The sequence below is a fragment of the Catharus ustulatus genome, chromosome 8 (genome assembly GCF_009819885.2).
Source record: "Catharus ustulatus isolate bCatUst1 chromosome 8, bCatUst1.pri.v2, whole genome shotgun sequence".
NCBI lineage: Eukaryota > Metazoa > Chordata > Aves > Passeriformes > Turdidae > Catharus > Catharus ustulatus.
The window spans coordinates 2,553,269-2,574,071 of NC_046228.1; the positions used below are offsets into that span (position 1 = coordinate 2,553,269).

Sequence of the window (20,803 nt, forward strand, 5' to 3'; positions counted from 1 at the left end):
CTGATAAAGCACAAATCTCTGCAGCTGGGAGAAAACAAGGTTTACACCAGGTTGGTCCTTCCAGCACTGCCTGGAGGATTTTAAGACTGTAGTAAATATACCATAAGCACTGGGATCATAACTGGGGAAATCAAATAAAGATATTTCTAAAGGTCACTTGTAATACTTTGCCTTTATCAACCTTTTCTGCAGTGAGCACACAGATGTGCTACCATGCTTTAAGTGGATGAAATTCCATGGATTTACCCAGAACTCAACTGCTAAAATGCTCCATCCATCCATTGAGCCCACCACCCTCTTCCTGAAGTTAAAAATATGCCAGATTTTGGAATAAAAGCTCCAGCTTGCTGCTTGTGATTCCTCAGCAGAGCAGCAGCAATCACTCCTGCCACACTCCTGCATTTTAATCACTCCAAATCACACCCCCCAGGCAGGCCTTCAGTCCTGCAGCACAACAAATCACAGTCTCCTTCTGCATTCAGTAATTTTGCTGATTAATCCCTTGGCATGGAGAGCTGGGTCTTCCCAACACTGAAGGGCTGTGAATTCCTGCTTCCCACCAGGAAATCCCACAGCCAGTCCTGGAGGGTCAGATTGTCTGTAAATCCAATCTGCAGCCAGAGGGAATTTTTATTTTCTGTTCTCAAGTGATTTGTAGGGCCTGCTACAGCCTCAGTGACATCCAGTATTTTATGAATCTCGCAGCAGGGCTCCTACAGAAATAAATCCCAAGCCCTAAATTAGAGAAAAGGGTGGTGGAGATGGTAACTGAAGAGCTGTACATAAATCCCTTGCAATAAGGTTGCTACCACTGCTAACAAGCAGTAAAAGACTCAATCTAAGTGAAGCTCTCATCAGTTTGGTTTATAACTTCTGTATAAAGCACAATACAGGAACAGAAGTTTCCCCAAACAGTGCCAAGCTTTAATTGTTCAGAGACCTAAACTATCATGATTTTACCAATTCACTGCTACTGAAAACACAGATCTCTGCTGAAGAGGGAAAACCCTGCTCCTGAAATAACTTCTCACAGCTTCAAGTACTTCTAAAATAGCGCAATAAATAAAATTGCTTCTAAAATCAGCGATTTTAACTGATGGACTGTAAAATGTTGGCAGTTTTGGGGCATTATTGGCAGTGAGAGCTGCTGTACTCACTGGTTGAACAATATCCTGGAGCGCACAATGAACTTGAAGATGTATTCCAAGGCTTTCATGGCTTTGAAGAGTTGATCAGTGATCCCACACTTCTCAGCATTGTCCACATATGTTTTTAAAACCTTGGTCAGTTTTCTGTTTAAATATAAAAAAAACCCATATACAACTTATAAGTATTCTCACAGAATTTTCATTTGGAAAGATTTAAAGAAAAATTATGTGCCCACAGAGGTAAAAAGTTCATTCTTCAACTAATAAATTCAGTGTGGTTTTGTTTTGCTGATAAGTAGCTGGAACTTATTCTGGAGCAAAAAAACAGAAACCACAGACCATAACCTCATTTAACACACAAGCAATACAACAAATCTCAGTAAGGTTGATTTTGTGCTGGATGTTCAGATGGATATTCAGATTTAGGCTCTGAGAAAGATGCACCTAGTAATAATAATCAGAATAATTAAATATTTAAATGAAATACAAGCATGCTGTTAGAATTAACAAAGTATGTTTCTTTCCCCTTCAGAAAACTTTCCCGTGGATTTTGGGCTGAAATTTGCAAAATTTATTTCTCCAAGTACACATCACCAGCTGGAAATTCTCTCCTTCCCCATTTTAAAGCCTATCAAACTCCAAAGTGAAACAATTTTCAAAATAATCCCATTTCAGCTCCCTCCCTTCCAATGAATATAAATCAGGGTTTTAATGCAACCACGAGCAATTCCATTTTAAATCATCCCAGCTCCAGTGCATGATCCAACATCCCCACTCCAAGTAAACAAGCTCCACATTATTCCCACTACCAGCAAACAACACTGAGCTCACAGAGCTCCTGCTGCCTGGGGATTTGTTGGAGCAGCAGCAAACTGCCTGAGAATTTCAAGTAACCACTTAAATATTGCCAAGGCCACCTCTCTTTACTTCAGGGCAACAGCTGAAGGTTGGGCTGGATGGTCTTGGAGCTCTTTTCCACGCTGGATTTTCTATGAATAAAAAGCAGGGAGAGGGCAGGGATCTGTCACATCCATGGGGACACCTCCAGGCAGAATTCAGCTCCTGTTTCTGCCTCCCTGCACTTGAGGAAGGGAAGGATGCTCTCCATGAAAGGAGCACCCTCAGCTTTTCCTGAGAAATTCAGGATGCTCCACCCTCTGCTCACCCCACACTGAGCTGCAACAGCAGCACCAACTCAAGGATCAGCCTTGAGACTGAAGGCTCAAACCTTTGGGAATTAAAGGATTAGAAAAAGATTCTTCCCCCAAAGGTGCTGCCCCAGGGAATGGGCACAGCCCCAGGAGTTTGGACAAAGCTCTCCCAGGGATGCCCAGGGTGGGATTGTTGGGGGGTCTGTGCAGGGACAGGAGCTGCACTGATGATCTTGGTGGTTCTCTTCCAACTCAGGATATTTTATGATTCGTCACAAATTTTCAAACATTTTCAGGTCCTTTAGTAGAGACTCAAAGGGCATCCCAGGTTTCCTGGTCTGGGTTTGCCTTCCCCCAGCACTGCAGAGACAGCCATTAGATAAATTTCCTCCAACACTGACAGTCTAATACAGGAATAAAGATTCCAACAGTCAAAAAATACTCAAGACAACAAAAATAATGGGCCTTTGTTTTTTTTGTCCTTCACTGCTTCTTCCCCACATTGACAGCAACGGGGATAATCGAGGGTACAACAAATAAAAATAAAATAAAAATCCCCCAGTATTTGGGGCATCCTAAATGGACACAATTTCCTTCCAATATGGGTGAGAATTGCTTTTGTTTTCCTTACAAAACTCCTGAAATTGTCACATCATTCCCTTCTTCATTACAGCACAATCAACACTTCCTGCACAGGACTGAAAGTTTTACCAATTTATTTCAAGAAAGAAACAAAGACTACCCCAGTCTTCTCAACACTCTCCCTAGCTCATGGGCACATTCCTAAGCTACATAAACAAGTACAGTAATTTCACGAATACAAGCCGCACCAATTTGACTAAGATTTTGCTCCTAAACCGGAAATGCGGCTAATAATCAGGAGCGGCTAATACAACCTCAGAAGTGCCTGCCAGAGTGCTGAGCCGAGCAGCTGCAAAGTCGGCATTTTGCGATTGTTACAAATCGCTACTTTGTTGCACCGCGGGTGGAGCCTGGCTCCGTGTAGGCAGAACGGGGGGCGGGGAGAGAGGCGGGAGAGCTCTCTTTCCTCCTCTGCCACAGCCCAGGGGAGAGACGGGGGGGGCCCGGCGCCGCCATTGCCGCGGCCCGGGGAGGAGAGGGGGGACCCGGGCCGCCCCTACCGCGGCCGGGGGAGGGGGGGGGGGGGGACCCGGGCCGCCCCTACCGCGGCCCGGGGAGGAGAGGGGGGACCCGGGCCGCCCCTACCGCGGCCCGGGGAGGAGAGGGGGGACCCGGGCCGCCCCTACCGCGGCCCGGGGAGGAGAGGGGGGACCCGGGCCGCCCCTACCGCGGCCCGGGGAGGAGAGGGGGGACCCGGGCCGCCCCTACCGCGGCCCGGGGAGGGGGGGGAAGCCGGCGCCGCCATTGCTGCGGCCCGGGGAGGGGGGGGGGAAGCCGGCGCCGCCATTGCTGCGGCCCAGGGAGGGGGGGGGGAAGCGCGCGCCGCCATTGCTGTGGCCCGGGGAGCCGACGGGAGCCCCGCGCAGCCATTGCCGCGGCTCGGGGAGCCGACGGGGTGCTTTGTCCCCGCCCGCCGCCGCCGCGGCAGGAGCGGGGAAACTCCGTCCCTGCCCGCCGCCGGCGCCACGGGCGCGGGAAAGCTCCGTCCCCGCCCGCCGCCGCTGCCGTAGGAGCAGGGGAAGCTCCGTCCCTGCCTGCCACCGCAGGGCAGCGCCGACCCGGGGTGACCGAGCCCAGTGGCAGCGCCGGCCGGCCCCGAGCTGCAGCACCGTGCTGGCCCACCTGGCCCCGTCAGCGGCCCCTAGCGGGCCGAGCCTGCACAGCCTTAGCTCAGCCAGTAAACCCCGCCCTCCCGCCGTTCTGTTAATAATTGCACGCGGGTCCTCGCTGCGAACGACAAAGCGGCTTATATTCGTGTGCGGCTTATCTATGGACAAAAACCAAAATATTTGCCAACACCCAGAGATGCGGCTTATAGTCAGTGCGGCTTGTATTCGTGAATTTACTGTAATTAAATAACAATACCTGGAAAAATTCTCCAAGTGCCACCAGGAAAAGGAAATTTTCCAACTTACGTGTAGGCCAAGGTAGCACTGAAATGCTTCTTGATGTAGGTCTCCAAGACAGGGTTGAAATGCTGAAATTTTCTGTCAGCAATCAGTCCAATGATAAATACCTGAAAAATCCAGTATAATTAGTGTTATTCTCAAAAAAATCTTTGGTTTTTGTCCATTCCTCTTTCTTTTCAGAGAAGACACATTAGTGACATTAAAATTTCTGTTTTGTTTCTGTCCTAAATTCTGCTTTTATTGCAATTAAAATGACTGGATTTGAGTGCTTCCTTATTTTCTGAGAGGATGACATGCTACAATCTAACTCCCTCCAGATCTGAAACTTTGAATCTAACTTTTAAACTACATAATAACTCTCAGCTCAGATCTTTTCCACTAATAAACTTCATTGTATCATTTATTCCCCGTTTTTAGGTGCATTTCAGACCCTCCCCACTGCAAACTCACCAAAGCATCAAACACCAAAGTGTCAAAGGTCTCACTCTCTGAGTTTTCCATCATGATGTTAAAAAGGGCATCCAGTGTATCTTGGAGAAACTACAAAGGAACAACACAGCTCATCATGTTTTCAAAGGAAAATTAAATTTAGATTCCACACAGGTTTCCATAGACATTTTTGCTAAAATAAAGGCATTTTAAAAGTTAGCTGGAAAATGGAAAAATCCAACACTTGGCTTTTCAACAAATGATTTTTAGTGAAGTTGATTATCAAATGGAAAATCCAACACTCTGCTTTTCAACAAATGATTTTTAGTCAACTTGATTATCTATGCACAGGTTATCACTCCAACAGAAAAAATGAAGTCACACTTGGCACACCTGGACAAGGACTTGAATCTATGACAACAAGAATTTCCAAACTGCAGATCAAACTGCAAGATCACCACCAGGCCCATGCACTGCTGAAAATTTGGGTGTTTCAGAGCACAAACCACACAAGCACCTGAGCCTCATGCCAAGGGAAGTCCTGGAAGGCACTCAGAACATCCCAGCTCAGGCTGCAGCACACATCCACAATTCCAGGGGCTCACACATGCAGGCATGGGAACAGAGCACCCCACTGCTGCCCCAAACCTACACAGCAAGGTCTTCACTCCCCTGGCTGGGCACCCCCAATCTGTGCAACAGAGGAAAAGCAGGTTAGTGCCAGGGGGTTCATAAAACCTTCCTAAGTGCAGGAGTTCTTCCATGCACTGCCACAGATACTCATCAGTTCTGCAATGATTGAGTCTGAGCAGCTCCTTCCTCCAGGGCACAGCCAGGCTGGATCACAGCTCAGTTTGGGTTGAGAAAGAAGGGGTTAAATGTGGATGGTTCCAGTAGATCTGTCTCAAATCATCCCAGAATAGTTTGGGTTGGGAGGGACCTTAAATCCCATCCAGTGCCAATGGGCAGGGACACCTCCCACTGTCCCCAGTGTCCAACCTGCCTTGGGCACTGCCAGGGATCAGCCACAGCAAATCTGGGAATTCCATCCCAGCCCTGCTCACCCTCCCAGGGAAGTAAAATAAAAAATTTAAAACATTTTTGCCTTGTAGATGAGACAGGGTGCAATTAGGGAAGAACATCCCAACGACTAGAAGGGAATTGGTCTGAGATTCCAGCTGCAAGAGGCATTAAACATCCTGTGAGAGGGATGGAAAACCAGCCTGACTCCCACCTTCCTCCTCTAAAAATGTCCAGCTGTGCAATGAGTCTCCTGGATCAAGGCTGATTCAGCTGATCTCCTAAATCTACAGCCAAATGTCAGGAATTAACCCCCATTCACAGCTGAATGTCAAACTCCAACCAAGTGAGCACAGTCACAGTTTGTGCTGCTGAGGATTAAAAAAAAAAAAAAGCAGAAAAGCCAAAATTCTTGCAGCTGATCTTAGTCCAGTCCTGGGGAAGAGCCAGCTCATAATTTCACTATGAGGGCAAAAGAAAAACATCACCTTCTCACAGCCTTACTCATTCCATTAAAGAAGATGTGCAAATAAAGCACATTAAAGGCTGGACTCGGTGTTCTAAAGGTTGAACTCTGATCTCAGAGGTCTTTTCCAACCTAAATGGTTCTGTAATTCTGAATGATTCTGTGGTTGCTGCCAGCTGGCAGGGAGGGAAGTGCAAAGCACAGTTTAGAGCCTTGACAGGAGAAGTTTCTCTCTTGGTCTGAAGAGAAGCTGCACTCTTGGGTCCCACACAGTCCTCTGGAAGCCAGAGGATGATTGGGAGGCTGAGCAAGCCTTGATTTCCCATTCAGCCTGACTTTCATTAGCAGAGTTCAAGTTTTAAATCTGCTCACCAGGACTTGGTGTAGCAGCAGGAAGAGCAGAGCAGAGATGCTGCTGCTGCTGTGTGAAGGGGCAGGACATTTCTCAGGTAGCATGAATAATTCCTGCACTATTAGTTTACATTCTCATACTCCACAGACTCTGCACAAATGGAGCCAGAGCCTCTGGGGAAGGGAGATAACATTTACAGCTTGCACACACTCTGGGAACAGGCACAGAATGGGTATCTGAGCTCATCTCCACTCCAATGAATACCAGTAAGCCCAGGCCTTTTACTGGGAGTTTTAAAAACAGGCTATGGCTTAACAAAAAATATGAATGTGTTTTATCACATCAATACTTTTTCTAAAGATATCCAGACTGCATTGGGTATTGTAGTTAAAAACATGAAGGGCAAACAAAGCTGGAAGAACAGAAAGGAACAGTTACAAACCAGATCCTGCAGCAGAGCAGGCTCCACAAAGATGGAACAGATGGACAATGTAAACACTGGCCCTCCAAAAAAAGGATAAAAATGGTGGTGGAAGCAATACTAAACACTCTGTCCTCTGCATGGCTCCAGTGGTGCTCAGTGAGCAGGGAGAAGGGAATCTCACTGAGTCCTGAGCCTGTGCCAGCTGGAAAACTCCCTCCAAAAAAATAAAACTGCTTCTTAAAGCCCAATTGTGGTGCATCCTGAGGAAATCCCTGATCCCCACCCAGCAGGAATGTGCCAGGCACTCTGAGATGTCACATTTGGAGAGGAGGGAGAATTCCAAGTGACAGAGCCATGGCAATGCTCAGCAGGACCCAGCACTGCTGGCAAGATTCTGCTCTCAAATAACCCAGGACAAAAGCCCAGCAAGCAGAACCTTCCCAAAACACAAATCTGTGGGACCCCACCCTCCAGGGATGACAACATCAGCATTCCCAGGTTTAAGTTACTTCAAGCTGAGGCTTCATTCTGCTTCTATGAACCAACCAAAAATCCCCTGAAGTAAGGACACAGCTCTCCAGGGTCACCTGTCCCCAAGCACATCTTTTGACACTCCTCCAGATTTGATTTATTACAACACCTTCAATGAAGTCCCAGCCTCCTCTTTTGCACAGTTGAATCTGTCTTTATGTAGCTCTCTGCAATCACTCAGTGGCCTTGGCAAATGTAAATAACTTGGCTCAGCTAAATGTTTCCAGAAGTATTTTTTAAAGGAAAACAACAGCAGCACACACCAGGATTATATTCCACATCCACAGATTAACAATGTCTTTAATATTACCATGTAACACTTGTGAGATGGTCTGATCTTGTAAAGAAAAACACCTTTTCTTCATGTATCTGTACATAAAAATTCACCAAAGGGCTAGAAAAAAACCAACCTAATTTTCAGAAATGTGTATTTTATGTGTATTATCAGTTCTCAAACATCTGAAATGTTCTTGGAGGGCAGGGAGAGAACACCAGCACCCTGAAGCTGGAGATCCCTGGTTCCAATTTAATGTGCAAGTGAGTGCAGTGAGGTTGAGGGGCAAAGTGTGGGGAGCCAAAAGAAAGATACCTCAAAATCTGTTTTTACAGACATGAACTCATTACCTTGACCACTTCACCACCATCAACTTTCATCAGCTGCTTCAGGTTCTGGTGCAACAGGCTCGTGTTGGATCTCCACTTCAGCAGCCCCAAGAGATCAACTAGGAATAATAAAAAATAAAAACCAGCAGTTATCTCATGCAGGTTATTTCCCTTTCCTCACTCTCCATCCCCATATGCAGGACAAAGTTTTATTTCCTTCCTTCAGCCTTTTTCCTGGGACAACACCACATTTCTGGTACCCTCTGACACTGCAGAAACCTCAAACAATCCTTCTACCCTGACAGAACTCTGAGAGGCTTTCAGAAAAGCAGCCAGCTTTTGAAATATCAGCAGGAAAATCTAGGCCAAGGAAGCCTCAGTTTTTAATTTGCTGTACACAACAGTTGTGTATTTAGAAAAAGATGCCAAAATGAAATTAGTCAGCCACCAACACAGTCATACTACAGGGCAGTGACTCCCCCAGCATTAATGTTTGCAGCTTCTCTGTTCTCACTGAAAAGAGAATAAAGCACAATGGAGCACCAAGAGCTGCAAACTAAATGAGACTGGGGGAAAGCTGGGTGAGGAATTATCCCCCCATGCCCACCTCTCAGGGGATGGAGCCTGAGGGCACAGCCAGATCATGGCAAATGTCTCACCCCAAACCCTGCATGCTGAAGGTGTTGGCAGCAATACAGAAGGGAACACAGAAGGGCAGCTCTGCATTAGTCACTGCAAAGCTTCCTTCAGGGAGAACTCCTGGCAGGAGCCCTCAGCAGGGTTCTGCAGAGCAGGGGTTCCCTGGAAAATCCCAACCCAGCACTGCCCCCAAACCCCACACTCCTCCTGCCTCAGCCAAAGCAGCCCCAGGGGAATTCTCACCCATGCACAGTCAGCTTTCACACAAAACCAAACTGGCACCAACTCCTGCTCAGGAGAAGCCTTCAATGAAAAACTGAACTCAATGATCTTAAAGGTCTTCTCCAACTTCAATGGTTTTTTTTACTAATTTAAAGACACCACCTTCAGTTTAGCCCCTGGCCCACTACTGCACATGACTCACTTCCCCATATAATTCATACAGAGAGAATTCTGCCCAAAACAACTCACAACAGGCACTTTCTCCCAACCAATACCCCCTCACCTCTTTGCTATTCACACTTCCAAAGCAACCAAGGCATGAATCTGCAGAGTTTATTCTGGAAATTGTCTGCAGAGACTCAAAGTAGTTGCTATGTTTTTCACAAACATCTTTCATTTTAAGTAATAAATGAAATTACTTCTAGTGGAAAGGACCTCAGCACTCCTTGGAAAGATTCCCCTCTGAGCAGCACTCAAACCAAACCTTCTTTGTGAGGAGAAATCAAGAGTTTTACTACATTAAAGCCTTGAATCCAAGTCCTTCATTCCTTTTAATACATCCTACAAGAAGTCTATAGCCTGAACCCAAACTCTTAGAAACTCAGTATTAACCAAAAAAAAAATTGCTTCTGGAAGCAAAGCAAAGATGCCTCAGTGAGTTATCCAAAGTGTTTCATGGATATATTTATATCAGCTTTCCACCCCTGAATTTGGCTGCAGTCTGACTTCTAACAAGGCATCAGCTTGACAGAAGAAATGATCTGAACAAAAGCCAGCCCACAGACGAGCTCTGAACAGCATCATGGATTGCCCCAAGAAAACAAACCCACGTGGACTGGCAGCGTGATGGCAGAGCAAATGCTAAATGAATATACATTTGTGAGCACAAAATGTCAGTGCAGGCCAGCTGAAAGGGGAAAATAACTTACAGGGTACAGAAAAATGGGCACTCCCTGTAATGCAAGCATTAATTAACCCCAGCAAAGCACCAGTCAGGCAGTTAATCCCACTCCTTCCACAGGGCTGTGTGTAAAATAATGCAGTAAAAGGAGGGAAAACAGTATTTTAGCCTACAGGAAACAGGAATGCTGGAGCCAGCCTAGGTCAAGTAAAATTTGAGGCTAAAATACATCAGCAGGAAGACAGAATGAGGTTGCCCAGATTTGCTGTGGCTGCCCCTGGTCCCTGGCAGTGTCCAAGGCCAGGTTGGACATTGGGGTTGGACACTGGGGACAGTGGGAGGTGTCCCTGCCCCATCAGGGGGTGACACTGGATGATCACTGAGGTCATTTCCAACCCAAACCAGTCTGGGATTCTGTCATTTCCCACTGCTAAAGGTTTAAACTGCAAAGCCTCCAACAGCAACTTGGCTTTATTAATGTGATTTATTATTCTATGGAATGCATATGAAGGTTTTCTTTTACAGAGTATTTAACAAGTGGAAACACCCCAAGTCCCTGCCTGCTTTCCTTAACCTGTATCTATACAAAAGCTTCCCTACAGAAATACCCAAACTTTCCTCCAAGCCCAGCCACTGAACTCAGTTAGATAATATTTCCCCTCTAACTAAACTCCCATCTGTTCTTGGAAATTCTCTGCCTTCTTGACTTTAACATTAGATTTTCCAATCTGGATGATTTTATTTTAATTATGTGCTTACATCTTCACTTTTTATGCCACTAAAATTTGTCGTGTGTGTATTGGATTTTTAATTATCAACTGTGCTAAGTCAAATTCTTCCCAAGTGTTCTCCACAGTCCTGGTCTCCCTGGTTCCTCCAAGTCCTGATTCTAGTGAAGGAACAGCCACTATTATCCAGAGATTTGAGTCCTTCAGAGAGAAGAGAAAAGACAGGAATTCTTGGAATAAGCCTTAGAGGTGCCCTGGATGCTTCCACCAGCAAACCCAGAGGGACAGCACAGCCAGCTCCCAACCTACTGAGAACTGAACATTTCCCATTAATGCAGTTCCACTTCTGTTCCCACCACCCTGATCACAAAAGGACATCCTGGATGTCTGGGAAGAGGCACCAGGAGGATTTACTTGCACAGGCACTGAGGGTTTTTTCTCCTCCTCTTTGTCTTGCTCTCCTTCAAAATTAACTGCAAAATTCAGGGAAAGGCCAGGGAATGTCCTGCTTTAATAAATTCTGCTCAAATCACTAAAAACTGGTCAAGTGTTAACTAAGATACTTCACCCCATCACTCTCAAAGTCTCAGCAGCGGGCAAAGCTGTTATTTTGAAGACTCTTCTGTGCTAAGGACATCGATTACTGATAGAAAAGCAACATTAAAAACTCTCAGTTCATAGAGAACTGAAGTCAAGGGAGTGTTCAAAGAGTTCAGACACAAAGAAGTCTCTGCACCACCAAACAGAAAAAGCCAGATGACTTATTCACATACTTTCAGAATTACTAAAAATAAGTCTTAAAGCCAGTTCTAAGATAGTTATGAGGGATAAAGAAAGAACTATTATAGGCAACCAAAAGGAGAAAAGTCTGCTTTGGCTCAACATTTTTTGTAAGGATAATAATGGATTTTTATTTACTTGTTTTTAAGAAAGTTAAAGGAAGAATATTAATCAAACATTTTACAAAACTTAAAATCAGCTTCAGAAATCACCATCTGAAAAGCACTGCCAATTTTTAGATGAAAATTGATACCTGAGGAAGGAATTTAATGATGATTTTTTTGTTTTCTTTTCTGCTAAACAAGACATGGTGATCTTGCTTAATAATGTCACAGTACTTGGAAGAGACAGAAAAGACTTTAGCAACTTGGAGGAAAAGTTTCCCAGACAACATAATTAACAGCAGCATTAAATAAAGATCAGGCCTTCAAAGCAAACAATATGTAAATTAAGCACCAAACAATGCTCAGGCTTAATTTTAATAGCAGCTCTGTGAAAGCCACATCAATATATTGATCACTGGGCAATACTTTTAACTGCTAAGGAGCACTGGGGAAGGCTGAAGGGAACAACAGCACAGACTTTCCAACAAAAAGCAGTTTAATCCCAGATGTTGGATGCTGCTCTCCAAGCCCCAGCCCCAATGTGCTGGGAAATCCTACAACCACATCCCAGATTTTTTGCTGAACACCCTGGCAGGCTCCAAGGCTGCCAGACTGCAGTGGCTCTGATGTGCTCAGCATGTGAAACACCGGGATGGGCTGGGGATGGCACTGGAAAACAGCGCAGTGACTCCGGCTGGCCCTGGGGCAGGGACAGCCCTGCACAGAGGGGACTGTGCATGTGCCAGTGTCACCATGGTCCTCACCCAGCTCCCCACAGAGCATCCTGAGTCACAGCAGCTCCCTGGAATGACTCAGTCCCTATGGAATGACCCTCCCACACTCCCCACTCGCTGCTGGTGCAGCCAGGAGAACAAGGCATCGCTCCATGGCAACCGAGCACAGAAATCACACAGAGGCCACAGCCTGAAAATGTGAAATATTTGCTTTGGTGGCTGCCACCAGCTCTCCACAGCCTTGGGATGCACTCAGACAGCTGACAGGAAAAATGCATGGAATGCAAGGTTTAAAAGGAACAAACAAAGCCAAGGTCACTCCTGGGAAGGTGTGGGAACAAGAGTGACCTCCAGGCAACACATCCTCCCCTAACATCCCTTCTGCACACCAGGAGAAAACATCAGAGCTGTCCTCAGCCCTGAGATATGGGTACTGGACCTTGCAGTAACAAACCAGTTTGTCTGGGAGCAGAGCCCTGCTATTGCCTACTCTTGAAAGCAAACTCTTCCCCTTCCTCAGTGCTATTTTTCAAGGTAAAATGCCACAGAGCCTGTTTCAGTGCACTTGAGAGAAAGTCTCAACTATATGGGAAACAACAGCCCTGGTTCCTATTAACTTGGGACTATTCTGTCATTTCAGAGACATCAGCTGCTCTGGAGCAAACCAGAGCAAAGGCTGGATGGTTCACACCCTCAGCCACACATCCTAACCCAGCAAACAGGCAGTGACAGGGAATTGGGATGGAGAAGGCAAAGCCAGCACACAGACCCCAACCCTGGGAACTCACCATTCTGGGTAAGTTTTGTTGAACAGACCAGAGTGGAAATCTGGAAAGAGTCTTTGCTGATGGTGCAGCTCCCCAGGTTCTGCATGCTCTTGCCTGTTGCTGAGTGTCCCTTCTCCTCCAGCTCGATTTTTGTGGATGGCAGACTGAGATAGGTCGAGGCATCCTCCAGCTTCTTGGCTTCTGCCTACAGGGATGTTTGAAACACAGCAGGAGAAAACAGCCAGTGAAAATCTCAGCAATAAGAAAATTTTAACTTTTATACTGGATTTTCTTAGGTTTGGAGCTATCAAATGCATCTTTAACACATTAATTTAGCACTAATCTGTCTACATTAGAGCCAAAATGGTGTCACTTAAAAGGCTACAGATTTCACTTTTCCCAAGAAAAAACTCCACAAATACCTTTGAAATTAAAACATTAAAGGTTTAGCTCTCAATCTTCCACAGAAACCAACTGCTCAGGACTTGCTGCTGAGTTTGATTTAACAGAAGAGCTCAAAACACATTTCCAGTGTCATTTTGGAACAGAATTCCCCAGAAGTCAGGGGAGTTTCCCTGCTGGGAAGTCAAGATTCTACCTTGTAAACGATAAGGTCGTGCTCTCCATCTCTCAGAGTTGTCCCATCATATCTCATGAGCTTCACAAATGCCAGAGCAAATATTTTCTCAGATTTATCTTTGGCTGTTACCAAAAATAAAGACAAATCACATAATTATTCTCTCCAGTCAGAACACCTAAATCTCACAAAAACGGACAACCTGTCAGTGAGTGACCACAGCAAAGATTCTCATGTAAATTAAGTGTACAAAGAACTGGGGAAGTTTTCTAAAAGCAAGACAGAACCAAAAAATAAAAAAAGGCCAAATGAACACATCAACAGTAACCAGATGCTTCATATTTCCATATTCTGTCTGCTTTTGTTGGAAAGCTTTATAAAGGCAAATTTTAAAAACAAAACAGAAATGTGATGCATTGAGAAAGCCCAGGTCTTTAGAAAAATGGCAGTGTTTGGGAGCTGGAATAAAGATTAAACACCAGCACTGAGGAGCTCATCAGAGCACAGAGTCCTGAGGACAGACATTTGGAGGGGGAACATTAGAAGCAAAACACAAACTGGATCCATAACTGCAGATGAAGCGCCTCATTTTTTTGAGAGCTGACCCATTCTGCAGCCAACAGGAACTAGAAAATGCACTCAGCTTATTCTTGCTAAAAGTTTTAAAAAAACAAAATAACATATGAAGGAGAGATCACAAAGGAAGTTGAGAAGTAGAGCCAGAAGGAAAGTGTCATCACCTTGAGACAGCCCAAGGAGCCTGGGAGAAAGCCTGAAAGGGGTTCTTTCTAATATTTAGGAATGACCTCTTTGAAATATTCAGGCTGTGGCCAACCTAAACATTTGAGTCATTGCAAGAAAATTTCTGACTAATAATTTGTAGCACACAACAGCAATTCTGATAATGACGTTGATTTTTTGAACATTATTTTCCTTTAAAAGTATCATTCTCTAAATTTTATTGATTTTCTTAATCCCAAAGTCTTCGATTACTGATGCTAAGCCAACTGCAAACTTTCACATTCCCATTTGTTTAAGGCCTTTTCTACTCCCTACCTCTGAGATACAGAACACCACAACACTGAGTTAGTAATGGAAAGCTTTACTCCATTAGTAACCCAGTAAAAAATTCCATTTATTCCCTTTGGACAAAAAACCAGGCAGAGAAGGAAAAAAACAGGAGAGGTAAGAGTGAGGGAGATGTAAAAGGAAAAAGGAGCTGAGATATGACAAAGTCAGGTGTCCCAAATGAAATCCTGCACTAACAGCAATGGCAGTGAGCAGTTCTGGACTGGGAAGTGGGGATGCCCTCCCTGCCCAGAAGCCCCAGCAGAGGTTGTTACTCACAGTCCCCTGCCCAGAAGCCCCAGCAGAGGTTGTTACTCACAGTCCCCTGCCCAGAAGCCCCAGCAGAGGTTGTTACTCACAGTCCTGCGAGGATCTGTGGCGGAAGGTGAACCTCAGGTGGCTGCGGTTCACGTCCTCGATGGGGATTGCAACCTGAACAAAGGCAGAGCAGCAAGGAAATGGTCAGGGCAGCACCCCCAGCCCCACCCAGACATCCCCCAGATGATCAGTGAGTGACAATCCCAGCAGCACACCCATCCCCAACAGCGCTTTTCTGTCTGCAGACACAACAGGGCACCTTTGGAGGGACAATTCTGGGGTGGGGAGTAGCCCCAAAGCTCTTGTGAGCACACAGCCCCTGCTCACAGACTGCATGGATTCCAGAATCAGCCTTCTTTGCAATGTCCAACCTTGGTTGTGGAAATGTTATCACCTCAGCAAAACAAGCAGGCTTCAAGCACAACCAGCTCCCCAAACACTGATGAGTCCAACACTATGGAAAATGTGTTTTAGCCTTAATATCCTGCTCTCCTCTAGGTCAGCTTCATGGAAATGGAGCCAACCATTCCTGAAGAAATGCTGGAGTTTCCCCACAAGTCACCCTGAGCAATGGCTGAAATAAAATTCAATATGCAATAAAAGTCAAAGCCTTCCTTAGCTGAGCTATTCCTTGCCCTGCTGAACAGGGACTGAATTTCCCCAGCTTTGTTTCCCACTGAAAGTTCCATTAATGGCACATTAACACCCAGAGAAGTTATTTTAACAGTTTAAATACCTTCACAGTCTCAAACCAGCGAGGCTGTTTTACTTGGTAATAGATCACTGACTTGTACTCTGAGATGGCTTCATCACCAGCACCAGGAAAAATAACACTCTGCAAGAATACACAGAAGGGGAAGCCTTTATGTCACTTCAACTCCACTTTTTCAGTCAAAAAAAAAATAAAATCAGTGAAGTAGGTCAGAATAAGAGACTCCTCACGAAACTGGTATCAAAATGCATGCATTGATAAGGCAAGCTGCATTTAATGATGACAAAAGTTTGGCTGAAAATAAAAACTGGGACCTTAAGCTGACAAATACAGCTGTTGAAAAGGCTTAACATGATATGTATCAAAATCAAAAAGCCCCCAGACATGAAATACTTTAATACCTCTAATCTCTTGCCATCTTCATCATAAACAGACACTGTGACTTCCACATTCTTTGCTGTGGTTTTGCTGCCCTTGTCAAAGTCCCCCTGCACCAAGGTGACGTAGATGTCATTACGAACATCTCCTACAAGGGAAAGCAAAGCACAGAGTCACCCACCATTCTCACAGCAAACCCACAGAGCTGGGAAACCAAGGACACACAGAACCAACGGCAAGACACTTTAAACACTGCCATCTCCTTTATTTTTACACAACTTCTTTCAGTATTCACCCAAAAGGAAAAGTTTCAACACAGTCGTTTATCCCACACAAATGTATTTTGCAATTCAAAATATTTTACCAGCCTACAAGAGGTCTCTAATTTGTTACAGCAGGAAGAGGTTTGATGTTTTTGCTGGCTTGGGGGTTGCAGGGGAGGGTTGTATTTAGATTTATGACTGAAAACGCTCCTCAGCTCCACCCCAATTCAACTGAAATTTTGAAATGAGCTGGGGAAACAAGGGATTTCCAATCATTTTCTGAGCCAACACAGGATGCAAACAAGGTGCTGAGGCACTCACACTTGCAGAAGAGACGGTAAAACATCTGACAGACATCTGTCAGCAGCCACAGGGACCATCTGGAACTGGGAGGGGCTCTGGAAACATCTCATGGATCCTCCAGAGCCCCTCAATCTGCAAAGGACACTGCAGGTTCTGCTCCTGCTCATGGCAGTTTTTATTTTGAGAGGCACCACATTTTTGGGTTGGTTTTTATGGGTTTTGGTTTGGTTTTTTCTTTGTAAACATCTGAACATGCACAGAATACATGTATTTAAAAAGAGATGATGTGGTTCTCTCTCAAATGCATTATCCAAACCTGGTACAAACCCTACAGGGCTGCTATCTCTAAATCAAGCCTGGGCCTCAAAAACCTGCTTTGGATTCAGCACAGGAGAGAAGTTTTACATTTACCCTTGCTATGGAGATAACAGAGTGTGTACTTTGTGTGCATTCTTTTTAAAATTCTTTTAAAAAAGGAGAATTTCCACTCTCACTGGGATTTCCTGTCTTCTTGAAGGGGGTTGGGAGCTTCATTTATTGATGCAGGTATCACCAAAATATTTTACATTTCTTTTCAAAGAGACATCTTTTGATGATCCTTTTTTTTTTAATGCATACCACACATACCTTAAATTCATCTATAATTATTTTTTCTCCAAACCATCCATACATACAGACATTTAAAGCAGGTTAAAATATAACAAAGCAGCATTAATTAAGAGCCTTACCAGGCATGATAATCTCAGGAAAGCCCATTTTCCGAGCCACTGCTGTTGACCTGTCCACTAAGTGTGGAAACTCTTTCCTAATCTGATGGATATCTCCTGGAAGAAGTTTCAAAGTCACCCACAAACCTGTTGTGTAAAAAAAACCCAGTTATGAAACTGCTGGGATTTATTCTTAGATGCTACAGATTTCTTTTTGCAAATTGAAAAATGTAAGAAGATTAAAATAATTTAGGTATGTTAAAATAACTGATCTTCTTTTACTAAAAAAAATAGAAAATATTTTAAAACACTCCAAAGATCTCATCACTTCACATAAAAATATGAGTACAGCACACAGAATTATTTCTGCTTATGTTCCATGTTCTTTGTAATGAGATGTTTATCTTCCATGGGGAAAAAAAGAAAAGGAGCAAGGATGATTTGCATGGAGAAACCCAAGGATTCCAAGCAATCCATACCCAAAACTGATTGATCATCACTCCCATAAGCTGTTTTTACTGCTCTGAGCACACAAATCTCAGCATCAGCTTCACACAGCTGATATTTTCCTGCTCAGCAGCAGAAGCCACTAAAAAGCTGCTGCTTGCCAACTAACATCAGGCACATTTGTTACAGAAAAAAAAAAAAAATGGCAAAGTAAAAAAAAAAAAACCCAAAAAATAAAAAAGAAACCCAACCCAAAGAAGCCTACCACTCGGTGAAGTGGCTGGCAATCAAGTTTAAGCACAAAATAATCACAGCAGCAATTTGCAGAAGAAAATCCTGAAATTAAAAGCTACGAAAAACACCCCAAAAATATTCATCCACGAAATAAATTGTGGGTTACCCTGTCAGAAAATTAACTGTACATTCATTTTGTGTACACTTGGCAGCTTGTCTCTGCCATGATATCTCTGTAAGAGTTTCTGAGCTGATTTGTTGCCAGGGATGGTTCTGACAGCTGCTGTTTTACTGAGCTGCAACTGTACCTGCACTGACTGGCTAAGGAACAACTCTTTATCCTTTTGCTCTTTGCTTGAGTACTTTTTTTTTTTTAGGGGAAGAATCTAGAATGAATCAAAGACACTGAAATGTTTCCTCCTATCAGATACACACTGGCCACAGGTAAAATAAGGGAGAAATAAGGAGGGGAAGCAGATAAAACTTCTCAGCTAAAGGAGAACCTAAAAATAAGGTTTATGGACAACTTTGTTTGCTGTTTATTAGTGCACAAACCAGGGAAAGTGTGTAGTTTTCCTGGGGTTTGGCCAGATATGGAGTTACACATTCACAGAGTGTTTGGTGGAAACTCTGTATTATCAGCATAACTCCACATTAATCCAGAATCCCCAGAAAATATTGAAGCCAGTAGAGGAATAACTGGGCACAGTCTCATCATGAGATCACACAAAATTAAATCAACCCAGACCAATGCCCTAGAGAAGGTATCAGGGAGGGTTTCAGAGGGGCTCTGGCTCCCTCCTCACCTCCTGTGAGCTCAGGTCTCCTGGGGAAGGACAAAAATGCTGCAAATTCAGCTGCAGAGTGGAAAAATAAGGGGAAGGAAGAGAAGAAAGGGAATATCCCCTCCTTCAGCATGGAGAGGCAAAAATGCACAGCTCAAGGGCACAAGAGGAGAGTCCTTGAGTCATCACCTCCACAGAGAATCACAGTCATGGATAGGGGGGGGTTGGAAGGGACCTCTGGGGATCACCCAGTCCTGCCAAGGGCACAGGTGACCCAGGAAGGTGTGCAGGGAATGTCTGCAGAAAGGGAAACTCCACATCCTCCCTGGGCAGCTGCTCCAGAGCTCTGCCACCCTTCATGGGAAGAAGTTCTTCCTCACATGGAGGTGGCTCTTGTGTTTAATTTCTGGCCACTGCTCCTCATCCTGTCACAGGAAGCACTGAGAACAGTCTGGCCTCATCCTCTGACCCCTCTGGATGTGTTTATATGGAATAATGAGATTCCCTCAGTCTCCCCCCACCCAGAGCAGCCAGGCCCAGCTCCCTCAGTCTCTGCTCATCACAGAGATGTTCAGACCCTTGACCATCTTTGTTCATCCCCTGGACCCCCTCCAGCACAACTGCAAAGACATCCAAGAGCTGAACAACGTGCAGAATCCACACTGGGCAGGGGGAAAGTGTTGGGGAAGAGTAGGCTGGAGAAGGGAAGAACAAACCCTACAAACAATCGTTCAACTCCAAAATGAAACCCGTCACCACACAGAGCAAAGAGCAGTACCTACCCTGACCCTTGTGGTTGACTTCTTTAGCAGCAATCACTTTGTTTATAACAGTCTGCAGGAAATCATTCTCCCCTGCCACCCTGGGTGAAAAACGGGATGATATGTTCAGCTGCTTGTGTCGAATGGCGTCATCCAACGCTAGCCTGGAGGATGCACATGACGACCAACACCAGGAGACAAAGGGCCACAGAAAACCAGAAGTCACAGTGACAAGGGAACACAAAAGATTGTATCACAGTTGTGACAAAGAGCATTTATTAGTCAACGCAGGACAAAGGACAGGAAAGGTAACAAGAAAGACAGAGGGAGATCATTAATCAGAAGAACGCTGATCTACCACAGAGAGTCCAGCACACCTGTGAGGGCTCTGCTCCCTCAGGGAGCAGGGGGACATCTCCCACCTGAGAGTCCCCAGGGAAGAAGTGAAAACCCACACAGGCAGCTCTCTTTTATATAAATATTGAAATATATATATATAGATTTATTTATAGCAGACTGGCCCTGCAACACCTCCAGGGTCACCTCTGTCATTCCACAGGTGGAGTGCTTGAAGGAAAAGCCCCATCAATCTCACAGGGAAAAGGAGGAGAAGAGCAGACAACCCAAATATGGTGAACAAATGAGAAGATGGGGACAATAAATAAACAGCAGCATTAGGTGGCACTGAAGTAAATCTTGCCAAGTGCTTTTGACAGCCACGTGTGGCCAGTGAATGAATACAAACAAAGATATGAAAACAGAATTGCATGTGGTACAACAGAAACAAAGCATGGGATGAGGAGAAAATGTGTCTCATATACACAGCCCAAGTCTACATTGGAAATAACACCAGTGTTCACCCTGTGTTTGTTTCCACCTTATTCATATCCTTTGGGATGGGCTTTTTCAGGAGAATGTTTTCATTTATTACAGGGGAAAAAGTAAAAATCACATTGTGCATCTTTTTAAAGCTCTGTGTATATGTAACAGGAAAAATGAACCAGTGCTAATGGAGCAGAAAACTGGATGTTCCATTAGCACCCCCTCTGAAAGGTTCATTTTCATTGCCTACTTCCACACTGGCTGAAAAACAACTTTGCTGTTGTTTACCACGCAATAAACATATCCTTCTCCTCCCCAAATTCTGTTTTCCTTGAAAAATGGAATTGTGCTTTTGTCATTAACAGCCCCCAGCCCTGC

The 20,803-nt window shown here is 44.8% G+C and overlaps 1 protein-coding gene across 2 annotated transcripts in view; it reads right to left on the bottom strand.

The window, feature by feature from the left end:
* The window catches only part of DOCK1 (dedicator of cytokinesis 1), a 246,904-nt gene that overhangs the window by 192,593 nt on the left and 33,508 nt on the right, over nt 1-20,803 (bottom strand). The window contains exons 12-22 of one of the 2 annotated variants that reach the window (XM_033065521.1): nt 19,625-19,704; nt 17,398-17,523; nt 16,127-16,251; nt 15,750-15,848; nt 15,055-15,127; nt 13,649-13,752; nt 13,072-13,255; nt 8,197-8,294; nt 4,801-4,890; nt 4,357-4,457; nt 1,158-1,292 (exon numbers count right to left, since the gene is read on the bottom strand). In XM_033065521.1, coding sequence (XP_032921412.1) covers nt 1,158-1,292; nt 4,357-4,457; nt 4,801-4,890; nt 8,197-8,294; nt 13,072-13,255; nt 13,649-13,752; nt 15,055-15,127; nt 15,750-15,848; nt 16,127-16,251; nt 17,398-17,523; nt 19,625-19,704 — 1,215 coding nt within the window. Of the gene's footprint in view, nt 1-1,157; nt 1,293-4,356; nt 4,458-4,800; nt 4,891-8,196; nt 8,295-13,071; nt 13,256-13,648; nt 13,753-15,054; nt 15,128-15,749; nt 15,849-16,126; nt 16,252-17,397; nt 17,524-19,624; nt 19,768-20,803 lie in introns of both variants that reach the window. The other variant, XM_033065520.1, reaches the window with a different exon arrangement.